Source organism: Geotrypetes seraphini, chromosome 2, assembly GCF_902459505.1.
Source record: "Geotrypetes seraphini chromosome 2, aGeoSer1.1, whole genome shotgun sequence".
Taxonomy (NCBI): domain Eukaryota; kingdom Metazoa; phylum Chordata; class Amphibia; order Gymnophiona; family Dermophiidae; genus Geotrypetes; species Geotrypetes seraphini.
Window position 1 is genome coordinate 471,678,507 of NC_047085.1, and position 23,172 is coordinate 471,701,678.

The window sequence follows — 23,172 nt, forward strand, 5'->3', positions numbered from 1 at the left end:
TTAACCAGCTTCCTCTCTCCACCTCACCTTAGTTTGCCGGCTTTCTTTTTCAACGACCGGCACGCTTTCAAAGAGCCGCGCATGCGAGACTGCTCAGTATTCAATCTTCTGCTCTGACCCAACCGGAAACAGGAAGTTGCAGCAGAGCAGAAGATTGAACTTTGAGCAGCCGCGCATGCGCGGCTCTTTGAAAGCGTGCCGGTCGCCGAAAAAGAAAGCCGGCAAACTAAGGTGAGGTGGAAAGAGGAAGCTGGTTAAACGATCGAGCCGGCATGCGGGTGGGGGCTGCGGGGACCGCGTGTTCCCGGCTCACACAAGGAAGGAGGGAGTGAAAGGGAAAAAGTTTCTCTTCCTTGGAAATAGATTCTGAAGTGACCTCATCAAAGAAGACCAGCACCAAATGTACAAGAAATCCCTTAAACAATGTCAAGAGCCGAAAAGAGAAAACTGCTACTATCGTGAGACTCCATTATTGAAGGAATCAACTTGAAATCACAGTTCAAGAGACAGGAAAAGGTTAAATGCCTCAAGGAATCCTCAGCCACAACACAAACCAAATTGTGAATGAAATCAGAGCAGACAGTAAGAATTATAAAATTGATGTCTAATGCTGAGGCATTAGAAATAATGCCTCAGCTATACAATTTTCAGAAGTTCTATTTGCTCATGGTAAGGGAGAAGAGAGACTGCTAGTGATGGTGGGGGGACTGATAGAAGATATGAAAGAAGGGTGGTAGAAAGGAACAGATGTTAAAGGAGGGAGGGAAGGGTGGTGGTGGAAAGGAATAGAACAGACATTGAAAGAGGGTAGAGAGGAACAGACCCTGAAGGGAAATGGGGAAGGCAGAATGGGGAGAAGACGCTTAAAGGGAAGAATACAGATGCCAGACTATGGGGAAGCGGAGGGAAGAAGATGGGTGCTAGACCAATTGTCGGAGGGGGTGAAGGGAGAGGCACAGTAACAGCAAATGGAAGACGCAGAGAGAAGACACACAGTGGATGGAAGGAATTGAATGAGAAGATGTGGAAAGCAGAAACCAAACAACAAAGGTAGAAAAAAAAATTATATTTATTTATTTATTTTTTGCTTTAGGATAAAGTAGTATATTAGTTGTGTTGATAAAAATTTATAAACAAAGCCCTGCCAGCTGAACATCTCTTTCTCTAGTTCAGCACCCAGAACTTTGATTTATAAGAAAGGAATAAGCTAAATATTGCAGTACTAAGGCTTATATGGATGCTGCGGGAACGGTGATGGGGCAGTGAATGGGATGGCAGTGGCGGTGACGGTGATGGGGCGGTGAAGGGAACGGCGGTGACGGGGCGGTTTCAGAGGATGGTGGGCCGGGGACGGTGCAGTGACGGGGACAGATTTTTTCCCTGTGTCATTTTCTAGTATGCAGTACCAGATGTTCAAAGAAATAGGTGACCTTTCTGAAAACTACAGAATGAGCCAGAAAAGATGGGGGGGGTGTAAGTCTCTGTATTTTTGTGTGTAGTTATAGATAGTGGTAAAGGTCATTTCCGAGTTTGGAACTCAACACTAAACTCCTTTGCCAAGAATGAACAAATCAGTGATGTACAGTTTGCAATTTAAAATTTTTCTTGACAACTTTCCACACTTAAGATGTATCATTGGACACAGAGAGAGGCATTTTCTACTACTACTACTATTTCTATAGTGCTACCATATGTAAACAGCGCTGTACAGAGTCAAAAAAGAAGACAGTCCCTGCTTGTAAGAGCTTACCATCTAAACAGACAAACAGGATGTCATGGATGCAGTTAAAGGGAACGGTAAATCTGCTGGCTAGGTTGGTAGACAGTGTGGAGTAGGGTTATGGATTGAAGGCTATATCAAGAAGGTGGATTTTCAGTCTGATTTTAAACAAGGTAAGGAAAGGGATTTGGCAGACAAATTCAGGTAATTTATTCCAGGCATGGGGGCAACTAGATGAAAAGAATGAAGTCTGGAATTGGTAGTGGAGGAAAAGGGTACAGCTAAGAGCAGCTTATCTGAGGAACGGAGTTTTCTGGAAGGTATATAAGAAGAGAGATATTGAGGAGCAGCAGAATGAACACACTTGTAGGTCAGCAATAGGAGCTTGAACTGTATGTGAAGGCAGATATGGAGCTAATGAAGTGATTTAAGGAGAGGGGTAACATGAATGTAGTGAGGTTGGTAGAAGAGTCGTACAGCAGAGTTTTGCACAGATTGCAGGGGGGAGAGGTGATACTGTGGGAGACCAGTTAGAAGTAGATTGCAGTAATCTAAGCGTGAGGTTACAAGAGTGTGGTCAAGTGTCCGGTAGTTTGCTCAGAGAGGAAGGGGTGAATTTTGGTGGTGATGTAGAGATAGAAGCTATTATATAAAGCAACTAGTGTGTATTTTATTCTTTTCCTTTCCTGCTGAGTGTGCGACATATATTTATAGCAATATAGAAAACCAACCTCAAAGACTCAACAAGCATGGAGAGCAGGAGAGCAGGACAACTGCCCAAATAAATTATGCTTTTCTGGAGCACAGAAAACTATCACTGGCTGGTGTTGCCAGAAAAAAAGAGCACAATGAAAACCCCACTTTCTTGTAGGAAAAAAAGTGTGCTCTAAAAAAATAAACAGGCAGCAGTATTGAAGTAGTTTATCAAAAGCAGTCACCCCCGCAACCGGAAAATGCAGGAATATCGAAAAACAAAAAGAGACTTGTCTTTATAGAAAAATCAAAACTAAGCAAGAGTATAACTTATCTTAAATATATGTAGAGAGTCTTTCTGTTCCTGCTTCACAGAGCCTCTTTATGCTAAGCACTAAAACAAAATGTCCTACCCTGCTTCAGAAAGTCTCTTCCAACTGAGCACTGAAACCAGATGTGCCATACTAAAATCCTTTCATACTACATTTCATTCCCAATTATACAGTATCCCTAACGTGACCATTTATTTTTTTCATCAAAACAGGACTGTTAATATACAGTCCCGCCCCCAATCCCGCCCTAGTCTCATCCCCAATCCCACCCTAGCCCCGCCCCCAATTTCTTCCATTCATTTTTCATGTACACACAATATCTTATTTCATAATGGTAACCATAAAATTTTAAAAAACACAAATTTAAAAAACCCTATAAGCAGAGAAAATGTTCATTATCATTTATATTTGGGGGGTTTTCAAAGATGTCACCTCAGTAACTATAGAAAAATAGATAAATATAGTGCAAAATATAGACAGCAGATATAAATTCTCAAAACTGACACATTTTGATCACTAAATTGAAAATAAAATCATTTTTCCTACCTTTGCTGTCTGGTGATTTCATGAGTCTCTGGTTGCGTTTCCTTCTGACTGTGCATCCTTTTCTTTCATTTTTTTCTGCACTCAGGCCCAACAATTGTACCTTTCTATTCCCTCCCTCCTTCCTTCCTTCCTATGTCCTTAGTGCACCCAGTGCCTCCTTCCTATGTCCTTAGTGCCCCTTTCTATGTCCTTAGTGCCCCCAGCGCCTTCTTCCTATGTCCTTAGTGTCCCCAGTGCCTCCTTCCTATGTCCTTAGTGCCCCTTTCTATGTCCTTAGTGCCCCAGCGCCTCCTTCCTATGTCCTTCCTAGTGCCCTCAGATCCAGTGTCAGTTCTCCTTTGTACTTTTGTTCCAGGTCTCCCTTCTCTCTCCCTCCTCTGTTATGATCTTGCCTCTCTCTGCTCTTCCTCAGGGGCTCTCCCCCTCTGTCTGCACCTCCCAAAGTCCTGCTTCTGCCTCCTGCCTTTCCCCTTTGGTCCAGGCCTTTATCTCTCTAGTCTTTCTTCTACTTACAATCCCCCTACCTTCTCTGCCTCTTTCTCTCCTTCCTTCATCCCTCCTTCCTATGTCCCCCTCACTGCCTTCCAGCTTTTGTCCCATCCCCTCCCAAAAAGCCTGCCGGCCTACCTCCCCAAAGCCAGACTGCCTGCCTCCCTCAAAGCCAGCCTGCCTGCCTGTCTACCTCCCCCAAAGCCAGCTGCCTCCCCCAGAGCCAGCCTACCTCCCCAGAGCAGCCAGTCTGCCTGCCTACCTCCCCCAGAGCCAGCCTGCCTCCCCACCTCCCCCAGAGCCAGCCTGCCTGCCTACCTCCTTCAGAGCCAGCCTGCCTGCCTACCTCCTTCAGAGCCAGCCTGCCTGCCTACCTCCTCCAGAGCCAGCCTGCCTGCCTACTTCCTCCAGAGCCAGCCTGCCTGCCTACTTCCTCCTGAGCCAGCCTGCCTGCCTCTCCCAAAGTCAGCCAGTCTGCCTGCCTGCCTCCCCCAAAGCCTGCCTACCTACCTCCCCCAAAGCTAGCCTGCCTGCCTAACTCCCCTAAAGCCAGCCTGCCTGCCTAACTCCCCTAAAGCCAGCCTGCCTGCCTACCTCCCCCAAAGCTAGCCTGCCTGCCTCCCCCAAAGCCAGCCTGCCTGCCTACCTACCTACCTCTCTGCCGCGCAAAAGCAGCTTGCCTTCCTACCTCCTTCCCCCCTACCGCGGGAAAAAAAAAGCCTCTCTACAGGCCCGACTTAAACTTCCCTCCGATTCACCGCCGCTGCTCCTCTGCTTACCTTTCTGCCTAATCGCGCCTAGAAACCTTCTTCCCGACGTCAGTTCTAACGTTGGAGAGGACTTTCCGGGCCAACCAGGCAGCGATTGGCTGGCCCTGAACGTCCTCTCTGATGTCAGAATTGACGTCGGGAAGAAGGCGGCTGTGCGCGATTAGGCAGGAAGGTAAGCAGAGGAGCAGCGGCGGTGGACGGGGAGTTTAAATCGGACCGGAAGGGACGCTTTTTTTTTTTTGGTCAAGCAGAGAGGGACAGGAAGCGATCATCTGTCCCGTTGTCCCCACGCACAGCTTCGGGACGCTGTTCCTGAAAACGGGACATTTTAGCGTTCCAAACCTGTGTGTGGGGACAACAGGACAGAGGATCTGAAAACGGGACTGTGTGGTGTATCTGTTTGCTCTACTTGGTAGATAAGCAATAAGAGCTATTCTTTCTTTCATGCTGTGAAGCTTTCATATAATTCTTGCGTTGCAGATACACAAAAGTCCACACTTGAGCTATTCGTTCCTGTGAAACTGCAGAAGGGTATTACATTAAGAACTTGAAACCCCTCTCCTTGTGTAGTGGAGAACAGCTCCATCCTCAATTTTTCCTTATGCAAGTGAACTCGGGTGTGTTTTGCTCTGCTCTGCTTCTCTTTGTAATTTTCGGGTATTTTTCTGTCGGATTTTTGAAATTCTTTGTGGCTTCAGTGCTCTGAGATCTCCTGCTCGGGCATACTCCGTTGGGGAAAGGACACAGTCCCATGTGAGAGGACCACTGCACCCAGGCCAATCTCATAGAGTACCTGTGAAGCCAGCTTGCTTTTGGTCCCTTCAGGAGCTTGGGGACCATTCTCCTGGGAGCAGCTCACCTGCTGTAGCCCCTGAGTAAGAATCCTCTGGCTGTGTAATTTCTCCCCCCCCTGTTTCTGCATATAGAATCTGAGGTGTGGGAGTCAGCCAGAAGATTATCTTCAAAAGTTGAGGTCTGTGCAGTTTGAAGCAGAAATCCTTTTCCTGCAGCCAGGCTGATTCGGGCACAGAGGCACCAGAAGCCATAGTGAATACTCCTATTATTCCCTATGGGGAACATTGGGGGTCTGTAAATTTCAGTTTTAGATGTTTCTGGGGTTAGAACTCGGGTTTCCCCTCTCCAGAACCCTAAAATTACTATTTTTGATCAGTCTCCAACAGCCCATTTTTGTCACGATTATTTTGACAGCAACCATTTTGGATATTTAACAATCTACAGTAATTTAAAACTAATTTTTTTCTGCCTCAACACTGCTCGTTTTTGTTAGTGCCTGCCTCTTATGGATGCCCCAGACCTTTCTAATCCTGGATCCTGCATTGTTTGCGCAAAGTTGCCGGTTGAGGAACAACCATGCTCCACGTGCCATGGGATACAGGAAGAAGGGGCAGCAGAAGGTGACAAAATTTGTCACCATCTCTTTCCCCACAGGAAACCATCCCGCATCATTTTTTCGTGTCTATTTCAATCTCAGTCCTTTTACACCAGCATTCTTCAATGGAAGGCTTGAGGGTTAGTGGTTGTGCCCATTCATACACTGGCTTATAGAATGACAGGGGGATGGTTTCAAGCGGTTAACCGTGGGAACGGAGATGGTGACAAATTCTGTCACCATGTCATTCTCTAGGCTCTAATGCATCTAAAATTAAGCAGACATGTTATTACAGGAACAGGGAGTTTCCTTTTCTTTTTCTCCTTGGGAGGGTCTACTAGCCCCTGCTTGTTGCACTTAGCAGATTGGCTCTTAATTACTCATGTGACTGATTTGTTGTTCACTGTTTCTTGTTAATTGTTTATTGATCATTGTTCTATTTCCTAAGTTTTAAAAGCATAATATGTTTGTAGCCAGGGAAGTTCCCCATTCTTCTCCTTATTTTTAGTGGAGTTCGATTGCTTTGGTAACAACTGAGGATGGAGCTGTTCTCCACTACAAAACGGGAAAAGTTTCAAGTTCTTAAAGTGATATCCTTCTTCAGTTTTGTGGGAAGTGGGAATCAACAGCTCAAGTACAGACGCCTGTGTATCCTAACAGAACCCAGTTTATCTAGGTAAGAACCCAATCTGTCTTTCCTTATGTGTGCATGCTAATCTGTGTTGTAAACAGAATCTTCTATTTTTCTAATATAAGGCCTGGGTTGTTGCTTGTTAGGTTTTGGACTTTGCAGGATAGAACTTGGATTTGGGGGAAGTATAGATCATAGTCCTACATACATACAGTGTCAGTAGTTACATGCCCATTCACCTAGCACTGGTTCCTAGGGAATCAGTAGCACTGTAAGCATCCCTGCACATGTGACCCCTTTATCAGCTTATAGATTGCTTACATCAGGTCAAGGTCCTGTCCAGCAACAAAAAATATAACAAAATCAGCAATCGTTTACTACTACTACTAATTTCTGTAGCACTACTAGACATACACGGAGCTGCACATTAAAACATTCAAGAGACAGTCACTACTCAGTAAAGCTTACAGTTTACTCAAATAGACAAACAGGGTAAGTAGGGGGTTAGGGAGTTTCTCTGGCATGGGTAATATACAAGCGAGTGGGTGTTAGGAGTTAAAAGCAACCTCGAAAAGGTGGGCTTTTAGTCTGGTTTTTGAATACTGCCAGGGATGGAGCTTGACATATTGACTCAGACAGTCTGTTCCAGGCGTATGTTGCAGTAATGGAGAAGGATCGTAGTCTGGAGTTTGCAGTAGAGGAGAAGGGTACATGTAAGAGAGACTTACCTGATGAACGGAGTGCCCGCGAGGAGTATAGGAAGAGGAGATATTGAGGAGCTGCAAAGTAAATGCACTTGTAAGTCAATGGGAGGAGTTTGAACTGTATGCAGAAGTGGATAAGGAACCAGTGAAGTGACTTGTTGAGAGGGGCAATGTGGGCATGGCAACTCTGGTGAAATATAATTTATGCATCAGAATTTTGAATGAATTGAAGGGGAAAGAGATGGTTCCGTGGAAGACCTGTGAGAAGCAGGTTACAGTAGTCTAGGTGAGCGAGAAGGGTGTGGTTTAGGGTTTTGGAAGTTTAAAATTATTTAATAAGAATATTTCTAATTATTAATCATCCAACCTGTTCTCATGAAATACAGGAGAGCCTTTTGTGCAGTCCTATCTTGTCACTTTTCTGTGCAGGCTCTGACACTGAATATCTCTGGTATCTATATTACTCCCAGCTTCTTCCCAACTTTACCTTGGCCAGGATATCACCTGCGCAGTTAAGAGCTAATATTCAACAGCACTGCCTTGTTAAGTGTGATTGAATATCAGTGGCTCACCTGCTTAGCTTTTACTGCCCAGTTAAACCCTTCTAATATTGTGGTGTGTTAACTCTTAAGATTCTCAGGAGTTTTCCATTTAGCTAACACAGAGAAATAAAATTCACACACATTAACTGCATTGCACAGTGGTTCCCAAACCTGTCCTGAGGGCTCCCCAGCCAGTCAGGTTTTCAGGATATCCACAATGAATGTTCATGGGAGAGATTTGCATCAGATGTCTCTCATGAATATTCATTGTGGATACCCTGAAAACCTGATTGGCTGGGGAGCCCCCATAACAGGTTTGGGAACCTCAGGCATTGCAGATAACACAACTCATACAGTTATCTTCACCTATCAAGATGATATTGATTGAGTCTCTTTACCTTCTATTTTAAGTTCATACATGGTAGATATTTCAACATTTACTTCTAAAGTACAGTCCCTGTCCATCTCCTACCTATTCCACTCCTTATGGTGTTAGCTGTTAACTTTGAAATTTGTCTGCACTAACTGTTAAGACACCATGTTAAATATTAGCATGAGAATTACTTCAACGGAAGTGACTAAGAATTTCAACTTGACTAAAGTATTATGTGATAGTAGGTATGATCTTAAAGTGGCCAAATTACATGACATTACATTACATTAGGGATTTCTATTCCGCCATTACCTTGCAGTTCAAGGCGGATTACAAAAGAATTATCCAAGATGTATTACAACAAGAACTTACAAAAAAAAAAATTGGTCATTTTCAAAAAGAGTGAGAAATGGGTAAGGTTATTTGTTTGGGGTAGTTGGCTTTAGTGAGAGGTGGAGTTTGAGACTTGCGGTATTATTTCTTTTTTCAGAGTTTTCTTGAAGAGTATGGTCTTTATTTCTTTTCTAAAAGTCTTGTAGTCGTGGGATGCCGTCAGTAGATTGGCGATTTGGTTTTCTAGTTTGGCTGCTTGAGTGGCCAGGAGGCCATCATATAGTTTTTTCCATTTTACCTCCTTAACTGGGGGGGTATGAGAATGGGGTGTGAGTTTTCCTATGTCTGGTTGCGGTGTTCTGGCGGTTGTGTTGAGGCGGTTATTCAGGTAGTTTGGACTGTCTCCGTATAAAGCCTTAAATAGTAGGCAGTAGAATTTAAATTGTATTCTTGCTGGGATCAGAAGCCAGTGCGATTGGAGATATGCTTCTGTAATGTGATCATGTTTCTTTAATGAGTAGATGAGTCTTAGTGCTGTGTTTTGGATAGTTTGTAGTTGTTTTGTTATGGTTGTAGGGCATGGGAGGTAGAGGATATTACAGTAGTCAAGTAGGCCTAGTATTAAGGACTGAACTATGAGCTGGAATTGAGTTTTCTCGAAGAATTTCCGAACTTGTCTTAAGTTTCTCATGACTAAGAATGACTTTTGTATTGTTTTATTGATTTGCGGTTGCATGGTGCAGCATCTGTCGATAGTTATTCCTAGCAGTTTTAGGGTGGTTTGTATGGGGTAGTTGATTGCGTTGATTTCAATGTTGGTTAGGTTGATATTTTGTTGTTTTCTAGGATGAATTTCGTTTTATCTGGGTTCAATTTCAGTTTGTGATCTTTTATCCAGGTTGCTATTGATTTTAGTGTTTGGTATATTGTGTTCGTCATGGAGAGTTCAGGTTGATCGAAGGGTATGAGAATGGTAATGTCGTCGGCATAGCTGTAGGAGGTTATGTCATGTTTGTCCAGGTGAGAGCTGAGGGAGGCTGTATAGAGATTGAAGAGAGTCGGGGATAGAGGGGATCCTTGGGGAACTCCGCAAGGGTTTGACCAAGGTTCAGATTTTTGTTTGTCTGATTTTACTCTATAGGTTCTTGATTTAAGGAATCCTTCAAACCATGTGTATACTTTATCTGTGATACCTATTGTATCCAGGATTTGTAGTAGAATGTTATGGTCCACCAAGTCGAATGCAGCGGTAAGGTCTAGTTGTATGAGCATCATTTTTTTTCCTGTACTGAGATGTTGTCTGGCTGTGTCCAAGAGAGATCCTAGTAGTGTTTCCGTGCTGAAGTTGTTTCTGAAGCCGGATTGTGTGGGATGGAGTAAGTTATGGTTTTCTAGGTAATTGGAGAGGAATTTGGCAACTAGTCCTTCTATTATTTTGATGTAGAGTGGAATAGAGGCAATGGGTCTGTAGTTGGCTGTTTGGCCTATCGGTCCTTTGGGGTCTTTGAGGATCGGGGTGATGATGATTTCGCTGAGGTTGGTAGGGTAGTGGCCGTTTATTAGCGAGATTTGTATCCAGTTTAGAAGAAGAGCGCGAAATTTTGTGCTGGATGTTTTTAGGAGATATGGTGGACAGTTGTTGAGGTCACAGGATGCATGGCTGTATTTTTTGTAGTATTTGTTGAATTCGGGCCATTGTATGTTGGGGAATTGAGACCATATTCTATCTGCTACAGTAGAATTTCTATCTATGGGGAGAATTGTGAATTCGTTAGAATGGGTAGAGGTGTCATTGAGGGTAGCTCTTGCATTGGTAATTTTATTTTGGAAGTGTTCTGCTAATAGAGTGGCTGAGAGGGGGTAGTATTGTTAGTAGTCAGGTAGGGTTTGGTGTCGGTTAGGGTTTTTAGAATTTGGAATAGTTTTTTGGTGTCTTGGGTTTCAGTGCCTATTAGGTTGGTGTAGTGTTTTCTCTTATCCTTGAATTGTGATTTGTATTGTTTGTTGATTTTTTTCCAAGTGGATTTTGTATGATCCGAGTTTGATTCTCTCCATTTTCTCTCTAGTCGTCTACATTGTCTTTTGAGTTGTAGCAGTTCAGAGTCGAACCATTTATCTGATCTCCTGCTGGGTCTGGATTTGGTTTGCAGTGGGGCTAAATCATCAAGGGTGTTGGAGCAAAGTCTTTCCCAATGTAAGATGAAGTCTTTGGGGTTGTTTTCTAGAATAGTTTCATCTATTTTAGACCAGAATATGGAGGGTTCGATGTGTTTGCGTGAGGTGTATGTTACTTTATTGAGTTTTGATATAGTTTTTTGTTGTTTTTGGTCCAGTTGATGTTGAAAGTGTAGGTGTAGTGGTCTGACCAGATGGATCTGGACCATGTTCCGTTAGATGTATGAATTTCTGTTAAGGATGGTTGGTGGGTCATGAAGGCTGCAATATCAAGTTGGTGGCCTTTTTCATGAATTGTTTGTGGATTTAGCATTTGGAAGGATAAGGCTTTGAGAAATGAGAGAAAGTTGTCTACTTGTTTGGATGATTGATCATCTAGATGTAGATTTAGGTCTCCTAGGAGTAGGTTGTAGGTTGCTATTAGTGAGTTTTGGTATATGAAGTCTTCCACTTCTGTTCTTGCTAAAGACCAGTTTCCCGGCACTATGTAGCAGAGCATGCAGTTTAGTGTGTCTTTTAGTGTGGTGCTTGAGAGTTGGCAAGCTAAAAGGTCCATGTACAGGTTAGATTTTTTCTCAATTATATTAAGGGTTAGATCTTGTTTGATTAAGATTGCTAGGCCTCCGCTTCTTTTTTTTCTCTGCAGACCACTGTAATTTTGTATCCTTGTGGGCAGACTTCAGTTATTCTGGGGTCTGAGTCGGAGGTTAGCCAGGTTTCTGTGAGGAAAAGACAGTCCAGGTTTTCTTGTGTTATCCAGGTTTTTATAAGCTCTGTTTTTGGACCTAGCGCTCTGATATTTAAGTAGGCGCATTTGAGTGTGGATATCTCTGTGTAATAGTTGTGGGTTGTGTTTGGATATATAAGTGATTTGGTGTGCCGGCGTGGTTTAGTCTTAGTGTGTGTTGGTCTTCTTCCCCATGCTGTGGTAATGGAGTGTAGAGTGTTAGATTGTAGGTTTGAGTTTCTGTCACTTGATGTTCTCCTATTTTGGAAGAGAGATTTATTTATATCTGTAGCGGGTGTAGGGAGGAGGTTATTTGCTGCTGTCTTCCCGCTGGTTAAAAGAAGGATTAACAGTATGAAGTGCTGGACTCGTGAGGTTAGCTTCATTTTGGGTTTTTTTATATTTTTTTTGTTTGGTAGTTGATGGTTGGTGAAAGGTGGTAGAAGGGTCTTTGGTGGTTTGGCTGCTGTTTCTCGGTTGGTTTTACGTTTGGTAGTGTTGTGGGGGTGGATCGCTTCTTGGTCGCTTCACAAAGGTGCTATGAGCGTCTTAGACAGCGTGCTGTTAGGCGCTGAATCTTTTATTGGTTCAGCGTAGGCCTGTCAGGTGGGGAGGAGGGACGGAGTGCGCTCCCACGCCGGCAAGCCTCCCTGCCTGCTCCTGGGTCCAGCGATGTCGGCCAAAGTGAGATTCAAATAAAGCAAAAAGAAAAAGAGAAACTAAAAACGGGTGCTGGGAGACTCCCTGAACCTTCCAACTGGTTCAGTGTAGTCTCGTCAGGTGGGGGGAGGGGCGGAGTGCGCTCCCACGCCGGCAAGCCTCCCTGCCTGCTCCTGGGTCCAGCGATGTCGGCCCTGTGCAGTCCCGTCGGGAGGGGGGAGGGGCGGAGTGCGCTCCCACGTCGGTAAGCCTCCCTGCCTGCTCCTGGGTCCAGCGATGTGGCCAAAGTGAGTTTCAAACAAAAAACAAGAAGTAAACAGAAACTAACAGAAACACGGGTGCTGAGAGACTTAAAAAACTGATGACGAACGCTATAAGGATGCTAAAGTGCATAGGGAGAGGTATGACCAATAGGTAAAAGGAGATATGGATGCCCCTGTATAAGACTCTGATGAGACCTCGTTTAGAATATTGTGCACAATTCTGGAGATCACACTTTCAAAAAGATATAAACAGGATGGAGTCAATTCAGAGGAAGGCTACTAAAATAGTCAGTGGTCTTCATCATGGGAGCAGACTTAAAGATCTCAATATGTATACTTTGGAGGAAAGGTGGGAGAGGGGAGATAGAGACATTTAAACACATATGTGACATAAAAGCGCATGAGGCGAGTCTCATTTGAAAAGATGCACTGGAATGAGAGGGTATAGGATGAAGTTAAGAGGTGATAGGCCAAGGAGTAATTTAAGGAAATAACTTTTTTACAGAAAAGATGGTAGATGTGTGTCATAGTCTCCTGGTAAAGGTGATGGAGGCAGACTGTCTGAATTCAAGACAGCATGGGATAGGCACATGGGATCTATTAGGGAGAAGAGGATGCTGCAGATGGGCAGACTTGATGGGCCTTTGCCATCATGTTTCTATAAAATATAGTACACTACTTTCACAGAAGTTAGGGCCCCTTTTACAAAGCTGTAATAGCAAATCCGAGTGTGGCAAACGCAACTCAGCCCATAGGACTTGAATGCGCTGCATCACATTTGCTACATGGAAATTATTACCACGGCTTTGTAAAAGGGGACCTTAATCATTAATTCTTTAATTACTAAGTAGCCCTTCATATATAATTTTAAATTATTTTCTGCAAAATTTTTAAGTCATTCTATAAGAGTGCATACAAACAAACCATATAAATTCTGCTGGGACGTCACTGAAGCTTCAGAGAAAGTATAAAACTTCCCATTAAGTTTGAACATGAAATCAAAAATATCTCTTTTTTTATGACATATACTTTTGTGTTTGTTTTTCCATTTTTTTTGTGGAACTCATTTTGACCCTCCATTTTGTGTCTCATGTACTGTCATATACAAGTGAAGGCATCTTTTGTATGCTATCCTGGATTTTGAATCTACTGTACTGAAAAAGGTTCTTTAACTATTCTTAAATTGGCATTTTTATATTATCCTTGTGAACTTTTTCTGTTTTAGATTTTGATGTGATCACTGATCCTATAATGAAAGCTAAAATGGTGGCTCTAAAAGGGATCAATAAAGTGATGGCACAAAACAATATGGGGATGCCGACAATGGTTATAAACAGGTAAGCAAAGTGAGCATCATTTTCTTTCTTTTTTTTAATTGTGTTCATATGACTAAATATGAGGTTTTTCTTTGAAATGAAACACACTGGCTTTAGAGTTTCAGGGTGGATTAGATTTAAATCATGATGTAAATTACTAGTCAGAAAGACTTGATTTAAAATGGTTTTCTATTGAAAGACTCATTCTTGCTATTTTAAAATTTACAACTAGTTGAAGGTTTCATTTTTTTAAAATAACTTTTCAGATTAAGAAGTAAAAACCTTGTTATTCAGGAAATATATTCAGGAAATATGTTAATACGAGGGTAAATCAAAAAGTAAAGGCAAAATACATTTAACTGCTTTAATAGAAGTAAGAATGCATTCTTAATATTTACAACTAGTTGAAGGTTTCATTTTTTTAAAATAACTTTTCAGATTAAGAAGTAAAAACCTTGTTATTCAGGAAATATATTCAGGAAATATGTTAATACGAGGGTAAATCAAAAAGTAAAGGCAAAATACATTTAACTGCTTTAATAGAAGTAACTGTGAGCAAGTGAACATATCACTTTTCCACATAGTCCCCATGCAAGACAAAGCATTTGTTGTGACGTTCAACTGACTTCTGCATTCCCGCAGAGAAGTTTTTCAGCTGCTCCAAAACTCAGGTGAGCACTTTTTCCTTTACTTCATCATCAGAAGTGAATCTGCAACCTCACTTCGACTCCTTCAATGAACTGAAGATGTGATAATTGCTAGGCATCAAGTTTCAAGTTTTTATTAATGCTTGATAGATCGCTTATTTAATTTCCTAAGCGATGTACAATTCAAATTAAAAAGTAGGCAGTGAATACAATAACATAAATTAAAACTTACTAAGTAAGACACACATGAGTCGTGAGGGGTAGGAGGAAAAGGTTACAATTTATTTGCAGAATGTGAAAAACACAGAAGGGAAGTTAACACAAGGAGGGGTAAAATTTGAAATATTGAGCCAAAAAATTAAAAATTCTAAATCGGTGGGTCATAGATTAAATGCATCTTTAAAAAGGTAGGTTTTAAAAATTTTTTTGAAGGATGCAAGGTCCTTTTCGTCTCTTACGTATTGAGATATAGAATTCCACAGAAGAGGGGCTGTAACCGAGAACATGTACTGTCTTCTGGTTCCTATTATTTTCAAGGATGGAACTGTTAGCAGGTTATTAGAGGTTGACCAGAGAGTCCGGGGAGTGTTATATGGAGTGAGCATTCTGGTTATGAACTGTGGTTCATTATAAGTTAGAGATTTGAAAACTAAAAGTAGTATTTTGAATGTGATTCAATGGCTTATGGGGAGCCATTGAGAATCTATAATCAGAGGTGTGACATGGTCAAATTTTTTGGCATTATAGATCAGTTTGATCGCTGTATTTTGGATAATTTGTAGTCTCCTTTTTTCTTTTTGTGGAATATTAAAGAAGAGAGAGTTACAGTAGCCAATTTTAGAAATGATCAATGAATGAATCAGTATATTAATGGACTTGGGCTCAAGGAACTTAGATATAGAACGTATCGTGCGTAATTTGAAAAAACAAGATTTAATTATATTCCCTATGTTTTTATGAAATGAAAGCTTGTCATCAATGATGATGCCTAAGATTTTTAGCGATGAAACGATATCTAAGGGAGTATTGTATAGGATAAAGGTAGTGCTCAATGTCTGAGCTGTAAGGAGAATGTGGAAGACGTTTGAACCCAAGCTTTTCTGTCACTACTATTGTATAAGAACATGCATTGTCATGGTGCAGCAAGACTATTTTGGACAACATTCCTCTTCTTTTGCTGTGAATTGCAGGTTTAAGTTAATTCTGCAGCAATGCACAGTAATTTTCAATTTGCCTGTGCACTTAGAAATGTACCAGAATAGGGTCCTTCATGTCCCAAAAGAAGGTTAACATGATTTTCTTTGAGGAGGGCTGATATTTGGATTTCTTCTTCGCTGGAGAAGACAGATGTCTCTACTCCATGCTTTATCTTTTGCTCTGTGGGTCATAGTGATGCACCCATGTCTCATCACCAATGACAGTTCTCTACAGAATACTCGAATATTCTTCACACCATCTCAGGAACTGGGTCGCAACCTGCACACACTGTTGCTTATGCAGATCAATAAGTTGTTTGGGAACCCATCATGCGCAGACTTTCCTGTATCCCAAGTCGTCATGTATTATCAGAAATGCAGATCCATAGCTGATATCCTAATTTGTAGCCAATTGAGACACAGTTATCCATCAGTCTAATCAAAGCATCCACCCTGTAAATGTGCTCTTATGTATGCGATGTTGATTGACGATCAGAGCGACCTTCATCCGACACTATTCTTCCCACTTTAAATCTTTTTACCCACCCATAAACCTTTTGTTGATTCATGATACATGTTCATACTGAGTCAATATTCGATGGTGAATTTCCACAGGTTTCACTCCCCCTGCCCAAAGAAAGTACACTATTGCACGCTGTTCTTTGATGGTCAATCTTACAATAGAGCGTCCATGTTTCTGACCTCATGGCTGCCACATGACTAAAGGCAGACAAACTATCCATCAGGCAGTGTATGAGTACCATATTTCCCCATATGTAGGTAGGCAGTGGCGACAGCAAGCAGCGCCGGGTGCAGGAGAAATGGGGGCACGCTGGCAAGGGGGGCTCATCGCCTAGGAAGCACTCCTTGCTGACGCATGGCGGGCTCAAGCACTTGACCAACTCAGGCAGTTGGAAATACTCGGCCTCACGCTGCAGCCGGCTGTGCTTGGGGAAGTAGTAATGCAGTACTAGCTGCAGGTTCCACAGGTAGTTGAGGATGTAGCGGAAGAGGAAGCCATCACGGTCAAAGGAAGTAGCATCCTTGCCATCGCACACCAGCTCCTGCGGCTGCCGCTCAAGCGAAAACATGCGCCTGAACAGCGAGTCTGGCATGGTGGGTCACGTACACCTGCCCGCCCACATTCAGCTCCACCAGCTCTGGTAAAGACGATGAAGATGAGCTACCTCCATTGGAAAACCTGCGAACCGCGTTGTCCAGCAGAGCCATGCCTCTGCCTCCGGGCGTGAAACTGAGCCTTTCCCCTACCTCAGCACCACACGCATTGAGCTATCTTTAGCTGAAAGAGGGGGGAATGATTTTTTAAAACTGTATAGGCCGCCCCAGTTACTGGTAGATAAGCTGCATCCTAAAACAATGGGTCGGCTTATCTACCAGTTTTAAAACTTGTATAGGCATTTTTTGTGGCCTATACAAGGGGCGGCTTATATATGGGAAAATACAGTACATATGTTGCATTTTGCTAGCTCCATTCCAGTTATCACATAATTTAACAAATTACCTTTAATTTTTGATTCACACTCATACATACTAAATTATGATATTGCCGGAAATGACCAGTTTATCTCTTATTGTAATCCACCTAGAACTGCAGGGTTAAGGTGGAATAGAAGTCAATAAATGTAAGTAAATATAAGTTCTATAATTATATCAAAGACATTACTGATTTGGTTATACTATTAGAAATACATAGATAAATATTTATGAAATTATTGCAAGGTGAACTATTCCACTTTAATACATTAATCATTCATATTTGGACAACTTTTCTGCTGTAGTTTATTGAAAGGAAAAAAATAATCATTACCTTAATAACAATTTAAATAGTTTTATTTAACCAAAGTAATAACATTATAGGATATATATTCTTGTATTTGCTTAAACTTCCATGTTAATTGATGTAGTTAGTCAAAAAAATTTTGTCAGCCAGGTGTGCACATGAAAAAGTACTATCTTCTCTAGTTCACTCATCTTAATCATCTTGTTTGTTCATAATATAGAAAAGAAAAACAAGCTTTCCTGCATTATTGGGTCCCAAATGATTTCTCAATTTGGAATGAATGAGTCCAAAGGAAGAGAATATTATTTGTATGCAAGCAGAAGAAGCTAATGCTGTTAAAAGTAAAATCATTACTTTCAACAGTCTCTAAATCCAAGTGCTTCTTAATAAGTGACCTCCACCAGTTCACTGGTGTGACTGTCTTTAAAACATCATCAGCAAACATATATTTCTTGAATAGTTCCCCTTTAGCTCTGAAGTTATTATAGTTGGCATTAGAGATGGATGGTTCCTGAATAACCCATGTCATAGTTAAAGTTTGACCCTGGTACCAGATATTGATAATATTTGCAAGAAAATGAGCTGGAGACAGTGCTTGTCCCATTTGTTTTTTTAAATGCTTGCATTTAATTCTGTCATTGTGCAGTTCTGGTTTTAAGTGTTCATCATCAATAAAACAGCTATTTTTATGTGTTTTGTTTAAAGGTTTAACGGCCGTTAAAAAACTTTTCCTTGCCTTCCCGCTCGCGCGTTTTTCCCTTGAGAGTTCCTCTCTTCTTTCTTTTTATTTCCTTCTTTTAAAAAAAAAAAAAAATATATATATATATATAAATTTATTTTTCTTTTTTCAGTCTCGCCCTGGCGGGGCCTGTTGCCACTATCGAAGCCTCCGCCTTCGATTTAGCGGAGGCCGTCTTTACCTTCATGCCCCCACAGCCGGGCTTTAAAAAGTGTCAACGGTGTGCACGTCCCATCTCCCTGACCGACCCCCACAATTGGTGTCTACAGTGCCTGGGTCCGGATCACAGGGCTTCTACTTGCACCCGTTGCGCTTCTCTTAAAAAGCGCACCTTAAAAATAGACAAATTCAGCAAAAACTGCTCTTCGGTGCCGATATGACTGATCCCTCGGCATCCACCCCGACGTCGGCAACCCCTTCTAAATCGGCACCGACTTCTTCGACACCGCATGACATCGTTTCGGTGTCACGCCCTCCAGGTAAGTCAGCTAAGAAGCCTTCCTCTTCCCTGGAGAGGCCTCCGGTCGCTCCGGCAGAGAGTCCAATCCTGCCGACCTCGAGGCGCCCTCGTAAACGCTCCGCCCTTATAGAGGTGAGTGCATCTTCATCGGCCTCCTCATCCTCTGGGCGTTGAGCAGCACCGCAGGTACCGCAGAAAAAGATAGCGATACCGGTGCCTTCTTTGGATGATCGTATTGCGGCCATCCTCCAAGTCCAACTCAAAGAGCAATTACAGCAGCTTCTTCCTGCTCTGTTGGCACCGAACCTTCCAGTCCCAGTCCGGTCTGAGCCTCCGGTACCAGTCCGATCTGAAATTCCGGTACCAGTCCGATCTGATCTGCCGGTACCGGCTACAGAGCAGCCTCTTTTATCGGCTTCCACTCTGTCGGTACCGGTGCAAGCCGCCTCTTCGCTCTCTATGCCTGTGTTATTGGCAGAAATGAGAGGCCTGCACCGTGCCGTTCAAACGACATCTGAGCAGCCACAGCCTTCTGTACATTCCCGGCACCGGACTCTTCTCACTTCTCCGGGCACTGCTTCTCTGCGGTCCGGGAAGTCGGTGCGCAAAACTTTACATACTGAGCCTTCGACACTGGGCTCCCGAGGTCGGGACTTTCAGGTACGTGATCCTGATCTGTGGGACGACTCCGAAGAGCCTCTGGTGACTGATGACGAGGCTTCTTTGGCTGAGGATGATCCTTCTATCTGGGAACCTTCTAAACCTGATCAATCCTCCTTCACACACTTTTTGAAGGAGATGTGTGACTCCCTCTCTATTCCTTTGGAGGCTGAATCCAAGAAATCTAAGGCATTCCTTGAGGCTTTGGACTTTGATCAGCCTCCAAAGGAATTTCTTAAATTGCCCCTCCATGACATTTTGAGGGAAACTTTTTATAAAAATTTGGAGACACCTTTAACCATCCCTGGTGCTCCTCGCAAGTTAGACACTTTGTATAAGGTTATTCCCATTCTGGGCTTTGACAAGCCCCAACTCCCCCATGAATCCTTGCTGGTAGAGTCTACTCTCAAAAAGACTGCGGGCACTAGTGTCTATGCTTCTGTCCCTCCTGGCAGAGAGGGAAAGGCCATGGATAAGTTTGGCAAGCGATTATATCAAAATGCTATGCTAGCCAATCGCTCAGGTAATTACGCCTTTCATTTCTCTTTTTACCTGAAGCACCTCATTCAACAACTGGCTTCCTTTGAGAAGTATCTCTCTGAACGGAAAATACCTTTATTTCACCAATATACTTCCAGTTTGTTACAGCTCCGAAAGTTCATGGTCCGCTCAATTTACAACACCTTTGAACTGACCTCGAGGGCTACGGCGATGGCTGTTGCTATGCGCCGTTTAGCTTGGCTTAGGGTTTCAGAGCTCGATGTCAACCACCAGGACCGCTTTGCCAATGCTCCTTGCCTCGGGGATGAGTTATTTGGTGACTCTCTAGACATTACCACACAAAAATTGTCTACACATGAGACTAGATGGGACACTCTCCTGAAAAACAAAAAGAAGCCTCCCCTCAAGGCTTTTCAGCATCTCCTCTTTCCTTAAGTACTACTACTCTGCACAGACAATCAAGTTGCAATGTACTACATCAACAAACAGGGTGGGACGGGCTCTCGCTTGTTATGTCAGGAGGCCCAAAAGATTTGGTCTTGGAACGACGGCTCGCCATTTATTCCTGAAAGCTGTCTACATTCAGGGAGAGCAGAATTCCTTAGCAGACAATCTCAGCAGAATTCTCCAACCCCACGAATGGACTCTCGATCCCATGACTCTCCAGTCCATTTTCGCTCAATGGGGCACTCCTCAGTGGATCTTTTTGTGGCTCCTCACAATCATCAACTGCCCCAATTTTGCTCCACACTCTACTCCCCTCACCGTCTGGCAGCAGATGCGTTTCTCCTGGATTGGACCAATCTATTCCTTTATGCCTTTCCTCCTCTACCTCTCATGTTGCGAACTTGTTCAAGCTCAAGAGGGAACAAGCCACCATGATTCTCATCGCTCCACTGTGCCCAGGCAACATTGGTTCTCCCTTCTACTTCAACTGAGTTCCAGGGAGCCCATACTTCTTCCACTGTTTCCCTCTCTGCTTACTCAGCATCAGCAGTCCCTCCTACATCCCAACCTGCAGTCTCTGCACCTGACAGCTTGGTTTCTCTCGGACTGACCTCAGATCACTCACTTCTTTCTCAGCCTGTCCATTCTATTCTTGATGCTTCCAGGAAGCCGGCCATTCTTCAATGTTATCAACAGAAGTGGACCCGGTTTTCTTCCTGGTGCCTTCTGCATCATCATGATCCAACTTCACTAGCGGTAGAACTAGTGTTGGATTATCTTCTTTCTTTGTCTAACTTTGGTCTCAAGTCTACTTCTATCAGAGTCCACCTCGGTGCCATTACTGCTTTTCATGAGCCAGTTCACGGAAAACATCTTACTACTCATCCTTTGGTTTCCAGATTCATGCGGGGGCTTTTCAATGTGAAACCACATCTCAAGCCCCTTCCTGTTGTCTGGGATCTTAATGTGGTTCTTTCCGCCTTAATGAACCATTGGCCACAGCTCATTTCAAATTTCTCACTTGGAAAGTGGTCTTCCTTATTGCTGTCACCTCTGCCAGGAGGGTCAGTGAGTTGCATGCACTAGTTGCAGATCCACCTTTCACTGTCTTTCACCATGACAAGGTGGTTCTGCGTACACATCCAAAGTTTCTCCCTAAGTTTGTCTCTGACTTTCATCTTAACCAGTCCATTGTCCTGCCTGTATTCTTCCCGAAACCTCATTCTCATCCTGGAGAACAGGCTTTGCATACTTTTGACTGTAAGCATGCTTTGGCTTACTATTTAGAGCGCACTAAGCCTCACCGTTCATCGCCTCAACTTTTCCTGTCTTTTGATCCCAATAAATTGGGTCATCCTGTTTCTAAACGTACGATATCCAATTGGCTTGCTGTTATGCTCAGACCGGACAGCCACTGGAAGGTTCTGTCACGGCCCATAAGGTTAGAGCTATGGCAGCATCTGTAGCTTTCCTCAGATCAACTCCTATTGAGGAAATCTGCAAGGCTGCTACTTGGTCCTCAGTTCATACTTTCACATCTCATTATTGTTTGGATGCATTCTCCAGACGGGATGGACACTTCGGACAATCTGTTTTACAAAATTTATTTTCCTAATGGCCAACCTTCCTTCCATCCCTCTTTTTGTTAGCTTGGAGGTCACCCATCAGTTAAGAATATGCTGCCTTCTTATCCTGGGATAAAGCACAGTTACTTACCGTAACAGGTGTTATCCAGGGACAGCAGGCAGATATTCTTACGTCCCACCCACCTCCCGGGGTTGGCTTCTTAGCTGGCTTATCCTAACTGGGGACCGCGCGCCTCCGTCGGGCGGGAAGGCACTCGCGCATGCGCGGTGCGGCCTAACTAGAACTTTCTAAGTTCTTAGAGTGCAATCACTCTAAAATTGTCTGTACCGGGGCTCCGTCGAAGCCGTCACCCATCAGTTAAGAATATCTGCCTGCTGACCTTGGATAACACCGGTTACGGTAAGTAACTGTGCTTTTTTGGAGGGTGGCAGAAATTAAATCCTCCCAATTGTCCCATCTCCCAAAGAAATTGCATTACTCTATCTTATGATGGACTGAGGAGGTCCTGCACATTGGCAGTAGTCAGTAGGCAGGAACAGGCGCACTTGCAGTGAACCTGCGCAAAGGCTTCTAGAAATTTCCAAGAATAGTGCTTATCGCACATTAGGCTCTATCGATAAAGTTGCCCATATGTGAGTAAATGATTTAGCCTATCCAAGGGCGTACCATTCTATCCACATTGAATAGAACTTAGAAATTATTTCTTTTAGAGGTTATTTCTTTTCTTATAAGAGAACTTCATTGGTGTTTTCTTTTTTTAAAACTGTTTGATCTCTTGGATCTCCTCAATTGTAGATTCGAAGCAGTTGCCATAAGGATTATTTTCTTCTTTTATTGTCTTGTGTTTTGAAAAGTGTTTTCAGTTCAGCCAACTTATTTATTAAATTCTAGAGTTTTTTGAAAAATTATATAAATTTCAATAAAAAAAATTTAGGATAGTCATTAAATTGTCCATCCAAAGTGTATCAATTTTTTTGGCTTCTAATATAGGGGTGTCAAACCACAACCCTGGAGGGCTGCAAACCAGTCAGGTTTTGTTAATATCCCTAAATATATTTGCATACTTTGGAAGCATTACATGCAGATATATCTGATGCATGTTTATTACGGGTGTCATGAAAAACTGGTTGTTTATGGCCCTTCAGGATTGCACCGTGGCACTCCTATCCTAATATTTTTAAAAAGCACTCATAAAATTAACACCTAGTATAAGTGCATAATTGCTTTTAATATTGACCAGATGGTTGCTAGGAAAGTAGGATTAAAAAAAAAAAATCCTAACATTTTAAATCCCTACAAGATGTACCAGGTTGAAAGTTGCAGAGCAATTCCTTAGTGGTATATAGCAGTGCATTCAATCTGTAGAAGTGTTATGTTAAACTGAATATCTACACAGGAGCTCTTCTTTCAATTATTAAGCATGTTCATGAGATGAATATATTGTGTGTGATTTATTTGTTTGCCAGAATT

The 23,172-nt window shown here is 42.8% G+C and overlaps 1 protein-coding gene across 11 annotated transcripts in view; it reads left to right on the forward strand.

Moving 5' to 3' along the window:
- Positions 1-23,172, forward strand: part of KMT2C (lysine methyltransferase 2C) — an 803,286-nt gene that overhangs the window by 674,536 nt on the left and 105,578 nt on the right. For 9 of the 11 annotated variants that reach the window (XM_033931655.1, XM_033931654.1, XM_033931660.1 and 6 more), the window contains 2 exons: positions 13,574-13,685; positions 14,249-14,335. In XM_033931655.1, coding sequence (XP_033787546.1) covers positions 13,574-13,685; positions 14,249-14,335 — 199 coding nt within the window. The remainder of the gene's footprint in view (positions 1-13,573; positions 13,686-14,248; positions 14,336-23,172) is intronic. The other 2 variants (XM_033931663.1, XM_033931665.1) reach the window with 1 other exon arrangement.